This window comes from Pantherophis guttatus, chromosome 1 (assembly GCF_059756535.1).
Source record: "Pantherophis guttatus breed Tessera chromosome 1, ASM5975653v1, whole genome shotgun sequence".
Taxonomy (NCBI): domain Eukaryota; kingdom Metazoa; phylum Chordata; class Lepidosauria; order Squamata; family Colubridae; genus Pantherophis; species Pantherophis guttatus.
This window is the reverse complement of record NC_142063.1, coordinates 319,563,260-319,579,993: the sequence shown is the minus strand read 5'-3', so window position 1 is coordinate 319,579,993 and position 16,734 is coordinate 319,563,260. Positions and strand designations below refer to the sequence as shown.

Here is a 16,734-nt window from a genome sequence, read left to right as displayed (position 1 = left end):
AGAGGAAAAAAAGGAAGCACAGTGGCAGCAAATCCAAAGCAGAGTGTTAGGATTAGAGTTAGGTCACAGAAGACCATGGAAAAGCACTCCAGAAAGGGATACTTTGTTTATCCTGTTCATTAGATGAATCTAATGAATTAGTTACCTCTGCCACGACCTTGGGAAACTGATACAACACATGCAATGAGGAATGGATATCGTTGAAGGGTTAAGAAACAAACAGAGGCATAAAAAAAAAGGAAAGAAAAACAATGAACATTCAGATTATGACTTATTCTTCCTGCTGAAAATGCTGCTGTTCAAGGACTCTTGAACTATTTGTGGGTTCTCTGGAATTCAGCAGCCAACTACAAATACTAGGAAACAGGAAAGTATCTAGAGATGAACAAAAGTATAAATACTCCTACTTGGCCACGACTTCCCCTCCAGAAGATTTGCCTGCTTTTTTCAAACTGGGAACCCTCTTTCATACAACAAACTTACAAATCTCAACATCTTCCACATGGGCCTTGGCTCAAAATAGAATCAAGCCCCTGCCATGATATTAAAGGGATCACGTAACAACTCTGGGCCAAGAGTGGACTTGATCACATGTCCCATTAGAAGTCTGATCCAAAATTTATGCCCAAAGATATAGCTGAAAATTAGGAAAGCTATAATTCCCTTCATCATTACAATAGGCATACTTTTTTTTAAAAAAAACCCTACTCTTTAAAAAAAGAAAAAAGAGAAAGGGGGGGGAGAAATTAAAAGCAGAAATGAAACAAGGCTCTGCTGACGTGGAGGCCTGGGGTGGTGGCAGTTGCCTGAGACTGCTGAAGGCCCCAGGCCTCTATTTCAAGCCCAGTCTTGGTGATGTTGCCGAGTGCTCCTGCACTGGGTAGCCTAGATTAGGGAGGACATAGGCAGATGTGGGAAGCTGGGCAGCATTCTTCAGTTGCCGTAGTGGTGCTAGGGCTGAAGTTGAGGCTTGGGGCAGTGACAGCTGGCTGAGAGTGCTGAGAGGCCCAGGTCTCTCAGCACAGGCCTTTGACACAGGCCTGGTGCTGCTGCCAACGAGTGCTACATTGCAAGGCTAGTAGGCTGAGGTTGCTTCAGCTTTGCACCACGCTGCACCACACACACATATACACCCCCCAGCTTGTGCATGGCTTGTGTGTGTGGCCTACACTGGGCTCCCATTCCCTGAGGCACACCCTACATTCCTCTTAACAACCTATGTGACCACTTAATGACTGCAACTGGAAGTACCGGGATTGCAATTGTTGAGCAAAGCATTTCATTTAATGATCAACTTTGCTCAATGGCCGAGATTCTGGACTCAATTGTGGTCATAAATTGAGATTATACTACCTGTATAATCTAAATTAATACCACATAACACAATTAATTGATATGTTATAGTTTTGATTCTTAAGAGTGATTCGGGTATAAAACCATAGACAGAAAATAAATTATGTCTTTTAACAACCAGATCCCATATTGGATCATATATCTTACCGTGTTTCCCCGAAAATAAGACCCTGTCTTATATTTTTTTGAACCGTGAAATAAGCGCTTGGCCTTATTGCCATGCGCTCAAAAGCCCGATTGGGTTTATTATCAGGTATGTCTTATTTTGGGGGCAACAGTGTAGTTAAAACAAACAACTCAGTTTAGAACTCATAATAGTTAAAAAAATAGGTAAACCAGTTTTCAAAATCAATTTTCCCAAATAGTTAAATTCCTATTTTTCTGAAAAAGTGCAACCTCTTAAACAGAATAAAGAAATTCACTAACAAACTGAATGCTTACTTTGTAAGAAGCAAGGCTGTATGTTGGATTTAGATCTTGGCGGCTACCCGATAGCTGAAAGAGTAACAATAAAATTGTGATTTTCAAATGGAACCTTCAGTCTGCAAGACTTACAGCAAACATAGAGGCCAACAGCACACCAGAAGGTGAAGACACTTCCTATGCCTTCAGTATGACCTCAATATGGTGTTACTAGATGAAGAAATGCTCCTTATCTTCCTACAAACTCATTGTGAAGCCACTCTTTTCTTCTCTCCACCCTCTTCCAACTATGTCTTGGGAGGATTTCAGCTCTAGTATTACAGACTCACTCGATTGACATTTGGTGAACTGAGACTCTTCCGATAAAGTTTTCCCTTGCCTGTTAGCTGTTCCTTCACAGCAACCTCCTGCAAGGAAGAAACAGATCATTCTTTCTCGAATATTCATTTACAAATAAAAGCAAGTTTGAACTGAATCAAGGGCAAGGAATGTTAGGCACTTCTGTAGGGACCATTGAGAACATTTATGCAAGTGATTGTTACTGGCTTGGAATGATGGAAAATGTAGCCCAATATATCTCGTTGGAGACAGCTAAGACATGCACGTAATCAGAGACTGGAACAAACTGTCATATAAATGCAGTCTAAAACTGCATGCAGACCTCTTTGGATAACAACATGAATCCAACTTTGGAATAAGAACACTGAACCCACCCAAAAAACAATACACCAGTTTTTCCAAAATTAAATTACAGTAATGATCTAGTCATTATGTTATAATGATAATATAGTCAGAGAATGATTGCTTCCCCTTCCCTACAAACATTGAAAAGGCCCCTCTGCTAGTGGTTAACCCACTTCTGGGTTGAAAGTATTAGAACAAAGTGGGGCTGACCCATCCCTCAAGGAAGGGGAGAATGCTCCTGTTTCAAAGCTATTACTCTAAAAATTTACAAACAGAAAAAAAACACAATGTGAAAGAGCAATTCCTTCTCAAAGTTAGCACTTTCTCAATAAAATTCTACCCATCTGCTAGTATAATTCTTTTTATATTTTATTTATTATTGATTAGACTAATGAAAATATTACTTATACACAGCCTTATTTTTTTTAGATTACTCTTTGTTCGAATACAGTGAAGCTTTATGCAAAAACATGATTGCTGCTCCCTATTCTATTTTCTTTGGAAATTGCCCTATTGTTGTTCTATTTTCTTGCTGTTGTTCTATTTTCTTTGGAAGTGAGATATAACCCAAGTAAAAAAATTTTAAAAACATAGTTTGATTCATCAAAATAGGAGAGCACTTTAATTTTTAGGCCTTTATCAATAAAGTTAGAGTAAATGTTACAGTTCCACATCTTAAAGCTCCAGAATATGTATGGCTCCAGAAGCCTTCAGGATCATACATTTGAAATTCAGCACAATGTATTACTATTTTTTAAAAAATAAAATAAGTCCTAAAATCACTGGGGTTATAGCTAGAGTTGGAACATATAGAGCTAACACCTTCTTTTTATGGCCCTTGGTGGCTAATTTTCAATGACTGCCAGCATCTGGCAACAGTTTCCTGGGATTTTTAGATGGGAAACAGATGAAACCTGCAGGATAAGCCTTAGAATAGGCATTGCTCTATCAGCCTTGCTCATTTATGATGTGGTTTCATGCAGTTTGTTACTGAAGTGTACCCCAAAAATGGCACTGTATCCTATAGCCTAAGAAAGGTTTCCACACCTTGTAGTACTTTCCCTTACAATTAACTAACCTGGCGCAACCGATCAAGGGTAAGGATGTTTTCTACAGCCAACACACTTCGAAGGTATTTTTCTATATGGACTTCTGAAGCAGCAGATGCTGCATCTTCAACATTGGCTGCCATTTTTGCTAATGCCTCACGTTCCTCTGCCCCCTGAGCATCCTGAAAGAGAAAACCTCTCAAGTTAGCGAGCCCATTGGCACATAAAAAGTAAAAGAAACATAGATCACAGGACACTGAGCTATATTTGCGATGGCAAGTTTAGAACTAGTGCGGAGCATAAATCACTTCAAAAGTACCTCTGGATAGCTGAAGAAATATTCTCTCGTTCTCTCTCTCTGTCTTTTCTCATACACAGATACACTCTGATATACACAAAATCTCAGGTAAAGACTGAATTTAAATAAGGTGCTTTTCAATAGTCAATATTCATTCAACTACTGAAAGTTCTTCCAGTTTTTTTAAGTTAAGCATTTTAAATATAAATGCCTTTGTGCATTTTTAAAAAACTTTTTAAAAGTCTAGATGCAGAAATGGGACAGAGTAGACTTCATAGATTTAACAGATTAACAGAGTTGGAAAGTACCTTATAGGTCATCTAGTCCAACCCCCCCATCCCCTGTTCAAGCAGGAGACCCTACACCATTTCTGACAAATGGCAATCCAATCTCTTCTTGAAAGTCTCCAGTGATGAAGTTCCCACAACTTCCGAAGGCAAGCTGTTCCATTGGTTGATTGTTCTCACTGTCAGAAAGTTCCTCCTCATTTCTAGGTTGAATCTCTCCTTGGTCGATTTCTGTCCATTATTCCTTGTCTGGCCTTCAGGTGTTTTGGAAAATAGCTTGACCTGCTCCTCTCTCTGGCAGCCCCTCAAGTATTGGAAGACGGCTATCATGTCTCCCTTGGTCCTTCTCTTCACTAGACTAGCCATGCCTAGTTCATGTAACCGTTCTTGATATGTTTTAGATATTTGAAAAGTAGCCATGACATAGAAAGAAACTGATCTGTTCATTTTTACCTTCAAGTAACTGAAAGCATGTGTAGATAGTTAGCATTAAGTATTAAGAAACAGGGTCTCTAAAATAAGCTGAGATGAATGCATAGATGCATAGTCCTAGCAAGGCCCATGTTGAACTAGGAATTTGGGAGAGGTTTCTTCCTGGCTTTTCCTCCCCTTTGAAACCTCTATGGGAAATTGTCCCAATCGGTTGTAACCATATGTTAAAAACCCATCATGTGGATTCTCTTAGGATCTGATTTAGGAAACATATGATTGTATACCAGTGGTGGGTTGCCCCTGGTTCGGACTGGTTCTTGCAACTGGTAGTAAAACCGGTGGGAGGCTCTGCCCACTGACCCGGACATCGTCAGGAAGCTTCTGCGCATGCGCAGAAGCACGCACACGGTCCCATTGCAAACCAGTAGTAAAGGTAAGTAGAACCCACCCCTGTTGTGTACCCTATAAGACTAGCAAAGGAAATTGGCTTGTATTTGCATGGGCATATTTAGAAGCAACATTACTTTGAATTCCCCATAATATTCACCTCTGGGATATTTGAAACAATTTCAAAGGTGATTCCACAGCCAGGTACAGAACTCCGGTAAGACATTCTTCTCAGCAAACTCTGAGCAAAACCCTAGAGATGAAAAAGAGATCTTGTAGTTTCATATAAGTCAATACTAAAAACAGATTTCTCTCTTTCAGCAAGGTTAAACCAATACTCAGATCAGCAGCAGATTATTTAGCATGAAAGAAAAGCAAACAGCAACAGATTAGCCAAAGAAAAGACAAAACAGAGCCATTTAATTTTTGGAAACCCCGTCTGTGGTGGACAATACTCCCTTGGCCATCTCCATGCCATATATGTCACAAATGAACGACCTGCTCATTCACTTTTAATAAAACAACCTCCTTTGTACCCAATTAAACATATTACTTTCATGATCATACCATCAAAATCCCCTTATGGGGGTTATTCACACATTGTGGAATGACTCCAGTTTTGGAACCCTTCAATATTTTTTCCCACAGTGTGGAAAGATTTGGGAATCTGGGTGGATTCAAGAAGGCTTGTGTTCCATTAAAGAAAGGTAGAGAGGGGTTCTCTACCATTGCTCAGGTTCCCAGGAAGTAAATACTTGAATTGATCCCAAATTCTTTATACTTGATGCTTGGATCATTATAGAATGCTGACAAGGTGACCGCTTAATTGTCATGCTGAGTATTTTTTTTTTCTATGCATGTGCATATTTACTTGTGAGCTTGGAATTACTGGTGCTTTGAATTGCCAACAAGCCTGATTTTTGAATCCCAGGCCACTGGGATCATTACAAACAATGATTTAAGAGGATCAGTGACATTGTTTATTCTGACAGGAAGGTTCATGAGGTTAAAATCTTGACTCCTGAATTAATGCAGAGATGAGTCATCCAAAGTTGCTAGGTACTTGGAAGGTTATTGATACAGTTTTGTAATACATGTTTTGGATTCTGTATTGACAATAGACAGAATAGCTAAATAGCCCAGAGACTTTAGCAAGCTGCATAGAAAATACATTTATAGAGAATTTATGCTAATGGCTGTAATGAACTACACTAACTGAGCATCTTTGGCATTGGCTATCCATGGTCAATGGCATAGAGCATGCTTTGAAACTTTGATCTCCAACATCTCCAATAAAGTGACCTCTAGAAGCTGCCCCACATTTGAAATTTTGGAAAACTGCTGCCAACCGGAGGAAAGATGAGCCAAAGATCTGAAACAATATACAGTATGACACCTCTTTCTATCATGGAAGGGCTATAAGCCTGTGTGTACAAACGTATGTGAGACTGTTTTCTGGATTCTTTTCTAGATTAATCTCAGACAGTTTACCACATGAATACCTTGCTGTAAGGCCAAACAAATATAAACTATCTCAAGCTTCTAAGGAATTTGTTAGGTATCCAATTTTAGTAGCCCGAGAGAATATCACTGGGCACCCTAGAATTATCTCCCAATTTCATCTCCTTTTCTGAAAAGATCTTCTCCCACTTGGATGCTCACCAGATGTGAGACTCAATCCCCAGCCGGCATGGCTATTGCTGAGAATACTGGAAGATGAGGTCCACACATCTGGAAGTTGGAAATGGCTGGTTTATGACATTATAATTTACATGCTGCAATAAACTTATGCCATTATAATTTACATGCTGCAAGACTAGGTCTCCGGAAACCTTTACACAATCTGTGTCTCTTGAATTTGTTTAAACACCTTCTTTTTATTGTCTCATCCTCCCTCAAAACTGAGCTGTTGGAGAGCAAGGCAGAAATAAGCGAGGCAGATAAAGCACAAACCAAGGATCCAACAACAACATCAGTAACATTTCAACACACAGCAAAAACAAAGTTTCTATTACAAATGTCACCAAACAATATTGACTATGTGGGTTGATGAGAGATGGGACAATCTGCTGGCAGCATAGATTTGCTGAAGCGTGTTTTGCTAACATGCAGAAAAGCTCATTAAGGTACAACCTATCAAATACTGCCTATAAAAGTCACTGTGAGATGAACTATCTATTTCAGCAGTAAACAATGCTGACAACATGAATGATCTTCAATACTTCAGCTTCTTGCACACACAGAAGCCATACAGAAAAGGATGCTTGTTGCAAAAGTGATAATATTACTACCCTCGTGGAACCTCTATGCAGCATTCTAGCAACTGCCATGGAATCAGGAGCAAGGAACAATGAAAGAAAGGAAAAAAACAGTCAATTAGATAAGGAAATCTGGCTACAGAGAATACCCCAGACTAAAGTCTAAAACCACTCAATAGATGGAAAAATGCTGTGGATTCCAATCATATTGAATGCAGCACTTCTTCCACCAAGGTTTGAGTACAAACAACTGGAGCTTAATTGATAAATCCCAAAATCTATTTAAGCTTTCACCGAAGATCTTCTGATAAAAGGAAGCTGGGTTTCTTTTTTTTACTGAATACACTTTACATATTTAATAATAATTATACTTTTGCCAAAGCACTTTCAGTCTCTATCATGTTGAGATATTTGATGGAATGGCACCCTTCAGAATTCTAAAAGTTACAGCCATGAATAATCACCTCTTCACTGCAACAATATGCACACTATTGATAGTGTACCCTGCTCCCTACTGCCCAAAACCACAAAAACAAACAGAAAGCCTTTGCACATGAAGACATTCTGAAAGTACATCTGAATGCCAGCCTAACCATCTTCAAGGATGCAATAAAGGATCCTAACCACTCAACCAAACAAAACAAAAACCCCTCATTTAAGAGAGATATAAGTTCTTGCCCAAACTATTTAAGGTGCTTTGATATCAAAGTTAACATCAGCAGCAAAAAGATAGCAAAGTGTAAGAGAATATCAAGTTTTACCAATAGTTTAATCCTGGATAAACATGCCTGGATCCTAAAAGGATGTGGAAATGACCATGAATTTAGATAGCTTTCTTAAAAAAAAGAAAATCTGAACAAATATATGGAAGATAGCATTCATTAAAGTTTATTAATCAATTTCCCCCAGTCTCATGTCTTTTAGATGTATTTACAATTTCTGGAATTCTGGCAGGCTAGCTAGAGAAGGGAAAACAGGATGGGGAGAAGCCATTCCATACTATATATTTTAACTTGGGATTTCTATATGGCTAGTAGCTATTGGAAGACCAAATGGCTGGCCAGATGGATTTTTGGCTTGATCCAGAAAGGTAATGGTTTTAATAGTCTACCTGTTTGCCATAAACATTGACGCAGATCCGCTTACGAAGGACAAGCTGCATTTCTGCTGGATGGCTGAGCTGCACTGCAACTCTCACAATCAGGAAGACTCTCTGTTCAGCCATTGTCCCTCTGCTAAGCTGTGCACAGTTGTGAACTGTGGAATCCCAGGAAGCTTCAGCTTTCACCTGCAAAAATCACCCAGAAAAAATTAAAGACAAACTAGAACCAGGCTGAAATTATAGTATTAGAAGACTTTGCACTCTGCCACTCTTAGTACTCATTCAAACCTAACGGGCAACTCACAGAGTAAAGCTGTGTTTTGTTTTGCAGAAAAGAGGACATTCCACATATCTATAACAATTCATTGTGTTTACCCAGAGATCGTGTTTATGAAGGGGAAGGTGATGGACTACAATAACCCAACTGGTACCCAGGAAGGAAGGAACACATTCCAAGGAGTGGAGTGACACAAGAGATAGCACACTCGAGAGATGGACCATGGAAAGATGAGGAGATTTAGGATAGCCACACCCTAGATTCTCACAGGGTACATCTATTAATTTAGGGTAGAATAGGTTTAATCTTGCAAGATTCTGTCTATATGGTGCAATCAAATAAAGAACTGAAATTTTGCATGATCGTGTTATGTCATTCTTGGACTAGGCCTGACATCCCAATAGTGACAGGGAATATGCTAAATTTTGGTTTGTTCAAATAAGAGGAACAAACTACTGTAAATCACAAATTGTTAAGTTTTCGTTAAATGCTTGAGTCGGGGATGCCAAAAAGCATGCAAAAGGCCATATATTCCTCTTGAAGGACTCCCTAGAGTCCTTCAAGAGCATCTGGGCAGGGATGTCCATGGGGTGGGGAGCGGAGCATGTCTCAGCCCAGACATTGAGAAGATATAGTGAGCAACAGGTTCCCAGGATATGTCTAGGAGAATAGCTTTGTAAGCTATTTGTAAGCTATAATAATATAAGTTCTTGATCACTGGCCTCAGTGGCTCTATTTGCAGTGGCTCCTCTATTTTAGGAGATCTAAGGATCTAAGGCAGGAATTCAATTTCCAAACAGAGGAGGATTCTGCTGATGTGTTCTCAGCCATACGTTCACCAGAGTTTGATCTGAAAGTGCTTTGAAATTATGCTTGAGCTATTCCCTTATCTACCAACAATGTATCTACTATTCAGATAGTAAGGAATGCAAGAACATATGTTTCTCTAAGTCAAAAATTCATTTTTTTCCCCAATGAGATAATAAACCTCCTGTCGAGTCCTGCCGGAGCTCGCCATCAATGGGGTGTGTGGGAGACCTGAACTCACATGATGGAATGCCCCTTCACAGAGCAACAATATAATCCTATGCACCGAAAACCTACCTGTTAAAGGCATTGCTAGGCTCTAACCCTTCTCCTTCACACGCTAGCTTTGGTATGCACTGACTCTTTTTGTTTGGAGGAGCAATCCTTTTCTCCACCTGCATTTATTTAATGAAGAAGAGTTCCCCAACCATTCTGCTTTTACGGACCAGTCGAGGGTGGGAGGGCGATTCTGTAGAAGTGGTGGGCAAGCACACCCTTGCATGCACAGCTCCATTTGCCTGAGGAGCGAGCACACGCACCTGCCCCTTGTGTAAATGGGGTGCACACACACCTGTGATTACCCGCTGCTTGCGCAGCTCCAATTGCACAAGCGGCAGGCACATGCACCCATCTCTCGTGCAAATGGAGCACGCTTGCCCAGGCTTGCCCGCTGCTCATGCAAATGAAATGCGTGTGTCAAGTTTCGAGGTCGTCTCGAATAAACTGCATTTCAAACAAAGTCTTTGAAGAAAAAACTCCTATTTATTGAGCACGACATTCTGACTTAGAGTAAATGCAGGTTGAAGTGCTGACATCGTGCATGCACTCACCAGTCACTTCTGCAGCCCGGTTCCGAAGGGCACAAGGCCCAATAGTGGGCCACAGTCTGGGGGTTGGAGACCCCTAATTTAAAGCATAAGCTAGGAACCAGTTGACCATCTCAGTAAGAAATAACAACACAAGATATTTGCCCTTTTCCCTTTAACTTTCAGATGATAAATTATAATTTCAAACTCGCTCCAAAATACATTAGTAGAGTGGGAGCCATTAAGAACCAAAGGATCATGCCATGATTTCCCAGGGCTATTGTAACATCTCCCATTAGCAGCAAGAGAGCCTTCCAGCTCCAACGCTTGGGTACTGTCTTACCTCACTCTCATGGTGCTTTACAATCTGTAATTCAAAGAATTCATCTTCATCTTCAGCAATAAGGGTAGCATCCCAGCCACCAGCTTCTGGCTCATCAAGATTATCCTGAGAGCTGAAGTCATCTGCTGTAAAGGGGGGGAACAGAGAAAGAGAGCTTCCATTAGCAATTGCTATGCACAATGTAAGGTTTGGACACCATGGCTGTGCAAGTGGTTTGGGTTCAGTTTCCAAAAGTTGCTTCAAATCACGTAGGAGCTCAAGTGTACCACAGGTAGTCCTTGACATATGACCATAATGGAGCCTGCCCATTACAGTTATATGTCACGACAAACTGATTTTACATTTTTTGTATGGATGTTAAGCTAACATTGAGGTCACTAAGTAAACCAGTAGTTTGCTACAGGCATGATTTTGCTAAAGAACGGAAGTGATGGTTTTCAACAAAACCCATTGTAATATGTGATCACATGACCATGAGATTGCTGCTGAATGCCCAAAGTTTGGTCACGTCTCCTGAGGAGGGAACCTGAACATCAAAACTTCAAATCTGGTTTGTAAGTCCCTTTTATCTAGTTCAGGGGCGTCAAACTCAGTTTTATTGAGGGTTGCAACAGGGTTATGTTTGACCGTGGGGGCCTGAGGTGGGCGTGGCTAGCTCGACACCACTCTTGTCAGGGGCACATATGGTGGCCCGAGTGCTCTGCCAGCGATAACGGACTCCTGAGCTTGGTTTTTGGCTGCAATGGCTTCCTGCAACATTCTGCCAGCAAAAACAGACCTTGGGAGGGTGGCCTGCGGCCTTTGCAAGGTCCATTGTTGCTGGCAGAAGCACCGCGGACCGGTCCTGTTTCCAGGGTGGCCCCATGGACCAGATCTAAGCACCCTGTGGGCTGGATCTGGCCCCTGGGCCTTAAGTTTGACATCCCTGATCTAGTTGGTTGTAAATTCAAATGGTCACTAAGCAACCTGTTGTAATTTGAAATCTACCTGTTTTTGTTTAAGCTGCGTTTTTCAACTTTGGCAGTTTTTCAGATTGCTGACTGGGAGCCAAGGTCTACACATCTGAAACAGTGGTGAGTTGCCCCCGGTTTGAACCGGATCTATAGAACCGGTAGTAAAACTGGCGGGAGGCTCTGCCCATCGACCCGACATCATCAGGAAGCTTCTGCACATCCGCAGAAGTGTGCGCGCACGGCCCCGTTGCGAACCAGTAGTAAATGTAAGTAGAACCCACCCCTGATCTGAAAGCTGCCAAGGCTGAGAAACACTGAACTAAAGCAACTTCATCTTAACCCACGATTGCACAACTGTGATTATAAAACTCTTAGGTTGCACAATAACTAACTCTGAGTTCCCATGATGAGGATATTTTGTTAGATTAAATCATGTAAGCACCCTACTTGAATCACCAAATGTATTTGTTTCAAAGTAATAAAAGAAATACCAGGACACCATAAATGATCAAGGTATCATTTAAATAATTACTTCAGACAGGATGAGTAGGCAATAGTAGATCAAATTGATCATATGAGTTTCAACCTGGCCTCCCATTAGTTTGTAAATTGAACAAACAATCTGATTAAGAAAACTGGAAAATTTTTATTTTTTCCCTTATCCAATCCTCATAAGGAGATACATGTAGAACCGTGATGGCGAATCTATGACACACGTGCCAGAGGTGGCAGGCAGTGCCCTCTCTGTGGTCACATGAGCTGTCGCCCCAGCTCAGCTCCTCCGCGCATGTGCACGTGCCTCCCACCAATCAACTGGTCTTCAGGTCTCTGCTGTGCATGTGTGTGGGGGCGGGGTGCATGCAAGGGGCCCGCGTGTGCATGTGCAGGGGTGGAGCGCGTGCGCAGGACCCGCACGCACATTGCATTTTGGGGGTTTGCGCGCGTGGGCACTCAGTCTGGAAAAGGTTAGCCATCACTGATGTAGAGCTTCGACTGTGAAGTAAGAAATCCAGAAGAGGAAGATTTTTATGGTTAGAGAAGTTAAATGGAGGACTGCAGTCCCAAAGCGTAAACACAGGACATTACTTAGACTACATGCCCTGCATCTCTTATAGCCTGCAAGAACTTTTCAAGGTGAAAAGGCAAAGTTGCAATGAACAAAGTAAATGCTTTTGTTTTGGGGAAGGGAAATAAAGGAGAAGAAAAGGAGGAACACATGGTTGACAGGACTTCTTATAACTGCTTATACCAGGTGTCAGCAACCTGCGGCTCCGGAGCTACATGTGGCTCTTTGGGCCCTCTGCTGTGGCTCCATGTCAAGTGATCCCACCACTGGCCCCGCCTCTCTCCCTCCCCTCCCAGTCACTCCTTGCCTGGCCTGAGAAGGTAAAGGTGACGGCGGGGATGGAGAAGCGGCCAGAGCAGAGACAGAGAGATACAGAGAGAGTGGGAGAGAGCCAGACATAGAGAGATACAGAGAGTGGGAGGGAGAGAGAGAGGGAGGGAGGGAGAGAGATGTCAAAAGGGTTTTGTGATTCCCGGTGTTTTTTAACAACCGGTTCTCTGTCCTAATGACTGGCTGGGTATGCGTGGCTAGGAGGGTCATGTGACTGGTGGAAGTGAGTGACGTTGAGTTGGCCACACCCACCCAGGTTTTGCGGCTCCCGGTGTTTTCTTTTCTGTGGGAAATGGGTCCAAATGGCTCATTAAGGTTGCAGACCCCTGGCCTATACTATAGGGCTGTTTTTCACCCACCAAGATCTACTCAATATATCCCTTTTGTATCTCCTTTCTTGAAATTCACCTCCCTTCATAAGGCTCTTATCTCACATTGTTTGCCATGGTGAAACTTACCATTTAAATCAAGGAAAATGACTGGAATGTGTGTCTCCATACCAGGCACAGGTATCCTAAAAGAAAACAAAAGCCACGGACAACATTGGCATATCAATGCAGGAGAAAGTTAATGCAGGACATGTTCCTGGTGATGCACAGCCATTGCATATTACATTCAGTACCCATGCAACTCTAGGACAAGGCAATAATAACCTTGGTGAACGTAGCTCTAACTTAATTTTTTTTCCTTGCAGATGTAAAGGACAATCAGTAATTTTCAGCGCCGGTGTTCAGTCATGGCAGAATTCTCAATAGCAAGCAGACAAATACGTGTGTCTATCTCAAGTAACTAGATTTTCTTATGTCCTGTAATTTATGTAGTTAACTAAGTGCAAAGACGTATGTCTGCTAGGAATGGGAGAGCAAATAACTAGGTCTTCTAGGTTTCATGGATAGGCAGAGAAAAGAAGGTTGACCAAGTGATTGACTGAAGGCCCCCAAAACAGTTCCGGCTTCTACAGATCGAACCAGAAGTAATGGTAAGATGTGCCACCGTTTGACAATCATTTCTCCAAGATCCAAAACATAGCTAAACCAATTGTGGGGATATATGTGGGGATATAGAACCATTTTTGGGTCAAGGATGACACCAAAGCTTTGATTGAAGTGCCAGTATCACACTAAAATTAGCAGATAGCAGGGGCATCTGCAGATGGATTGGACAATGAAAGTCCTGCCCCCTTCTTCTCTATGCAACATACAAAAAGGGAGCAGGGTTTCTATTGGGCAACTATAGCCACCATCTTGACTGAAAAGGCTGGAAACTGGAAAAAAAAACACAAACCACTGAAAATCAGCCATGTGACTATGGAACGCTGCAATTGGCTATGTGTGCATGCATGTGTGCAGTTGTCAAGACCCAGAACCGGATCATACCTAGCTTTGGGGGAGGGGCCCATTGTCACTAAGCAACCTATCGTTAAGCAAGAACTACCTCTATGTGTAACATGTGAAATGATCCTATGTGATACACAGTATGTGATATCTGAAATTGCATCTAAATCAGAGGTCCCCAACCCATGGGCCATGGACTATTGGCCACCAGGCCACGTGTGCGCGCACAGCCCCACTTGCGCGAGTGTCGCCGCAAGCATTGCAGCCCCACTCACGCGGGCACTCGAAACCCCACTCGTGCAAGCAATGGGTATTTGCGTGCGTACACGCCTGCCCTTCCCACAAAACCATTCCCTCTTTCCCCCCTCCCCCTCTTTCCCCCCTCCCCCCACTCTTGGAAAGGTTGAGGAACTCTGATCTTGATCATTTGTTTCATACCAATAAATATACAATTGGTTTATATATATAATTATTATATATTATTCTACACATAAGAAAAAGTGACTCTTCCCAGGGTTTCATCTCTAGTCCTGACAAGTGACATTTCCTATGCATTTGAAGGGGTCTCTTCGCAGCCATAAGGACTAGAAGCTTTATTTTTTTAAGAATACCAAGATTCTCAGGTACCCAAATTCTACATTCAGTAAAGCCTTCCTATACTTCCGTGAGGTGGCAAAGATTGCAGGCGTATCAATATTCTAAAAAGACGATTTTGCAAAATATCTCTGTCTACTCAGGACTTATGAAATGCTGAATCCCGGTTAATCTTACATGCAATACCGCAAGGAAAGGGAAGGCTTTTAAGTGAATGAGCCAGGCAATTGCTATTCATTTTTTTCTTTTAAATCAGCTAAAGTGCAGTAGCAATAAATATTGATTCAACTCCTACAGAAGATTGTAATTAAACTTTGTTTAAAAATCCTGCTACTTTAAAGAAAGTGCATACAGACTAAGGATTTTTCTCAAACAGGATTACTTGCTTTTACATCTCCTATCCTCCTTCAACTCGGGCACTGTTTAAAAACCTCTCACAGGGACCATCCCAAAGGCTGTTTTAGCTGTCTTGGGGCAACTTCCAAAATATGTATTAGATTTTCTTGTGGTATTGAAACCAAACCTGATTAACTGTGCAAACACCAAGGGCAGCCATATTTTGTGGGAAATTATACAAACCATATCTTATTCAGTTTTACAGCTGCATTATAATGCCCTCAGATGTGATGACGGTCCCATATTTGGATTATTTTCAAAGAGGACAAGACAAATTTGAGGGGAGGGGTAGTATCTCAGTTACTACTATTGGATGTCTACCTACTCATTACTCACAGCCAGTAGATTTTAAACACCAGCTGCAAAGTAAGTAACAACTCTGTCAGGTTTGTGACTTCCTGTACATGGCTGGCTGGCCACCATGTGACAATGAATGCCGGACTAGTTGATCTAGTAGGGCTCTTCATGTGTTCCATATACATTCGTAATCCTGCTCTCTTTCAGGATAAATTACATTATACAGAGCGTAAAAGAAGGAATAAATAGATAAAAGGCTTGAGAAAAAAGAAAAGGAAACGTAGCTAAATCTAGTTCAGGCCTGTCAAACTGGCAGCCCGTGGGCCGGATGCGTCACATGCAGGCCACGCCCACCCCGGCTCAGCAAAATGTCGCGATATGTCACGATTTGTCACATGACATGATCGAGTTTGAGATCCGTGATCTAGTCCATTATACCTCTCCAGAGCTTTCTAGCTTATCAGCTACGTCAAAGCACAACTTTCTTAGTTTTCCCATTTCTCTTGACTCTTTCACTTTTCCTTCATAGATTTGTCCTCATTCTTTCTGTCTATATATGATCCAACAAACTCACTGTATTTCTTTTGCATTGGTCACTTTCTTTTATATTCAGTTCACATTGAATTGGCATCTGTTACATTTTTGATCCTATCTCTTGTTATTATATCACATACACTTCTTCAGCAGAATATTATATTCAACAGAATATAATTCCTGTTATATTCAATATACTTTGCTTTTCCTGACACAATTAACTCTCACTTTTGAATTACAAAATGGACAGAAGCTAGCTCTTACATGCAGACATTTCCTGGTCTTTCAACAAGCAATAATTCCTTGCAACAGGCCACATGTTACTCACTTGTCTACCAGCACTTGCACATGTTGTATTTTGGTTCTCAACCAATAACATGGTATCATTTACATACAGAGTACAAATATATTTAGGCCTCCAACCCACCCAACTTTAACATCATGACTAGCGTTCCTTATATATTAACACATTAAACAATTAAGAAAATGTCATTCTTTCTCACTTTTACTTCCTGCCCAACTTAAAACATTTACTAGGCATTTCATTCATTCTCATGCACATTTTACTTTCAGAACATCCTACTCTTATCACTTTCAAAAACCAATCTTCTCTTTACTTTTCTACCATCTTCCTGGAGGGTAACTGAACTTCTTTGCTTCTCATCCCATTGGCACATTACCTACACTTTCTCCATGGTGACAAGCAAGATAATAGCACCCTTCT

General features: G+C 41.4%; 1 protein-coding gene across 2 annotated transcripts in view; it reads right to left on the bottom strand.

Annotated features, from left to right (window-relative positions):
- Nucleotides 1-16,734, bottom strand: part of KIF13B (kinesin family member 13B) — a 147,755-nt gene that overhangs the window by 27,504 nt on the left and 103,517 nt on the right. Inside the window, exons 29-36 of one of the 2 annotated variants that reach the window (XM_060693089.2) lie at nucleotides 13,314-13,369; nucleotides 10,507-10,631; nucleotides 8,283-8,459; nucleotides 5,074-5,166; nucleotides 3,539-3,691; nucleotides 2,106-2,183; nucleotides 1,795-1,848; nucleotides 146-166 (exon numbers count right to left, since the gene is read on the bottom strand). In XM_060693089.2, coding sequence (XP_060549072.2) covers nucleotides 146-166; nucleotides 1,795-1,848; nucleotides 2,106-2,183; nucleotides 3,539-3,691; nucleotides 5,074-5,166; nucleotides 8,283-8,459; nucleotides 10,507-10,631; nucleotides 13,314-13,369 — 757 coding nt within the window. The remainder of the gene's footprint in view (nucleotides 1-145; nucleotides 167-1,794; nucleotides 1,849-2,105; nucleotides 2,184-3,538; nucleotides 3,692-5,073; nucleotides 5,167-8,282; nucleotides 8,460-10,506; nucleotides 10,632-13,313; nucleotides 13,370-16,734) is intronic. The other variant, XM_060693090.2, reaches the window with a different exon arrangement.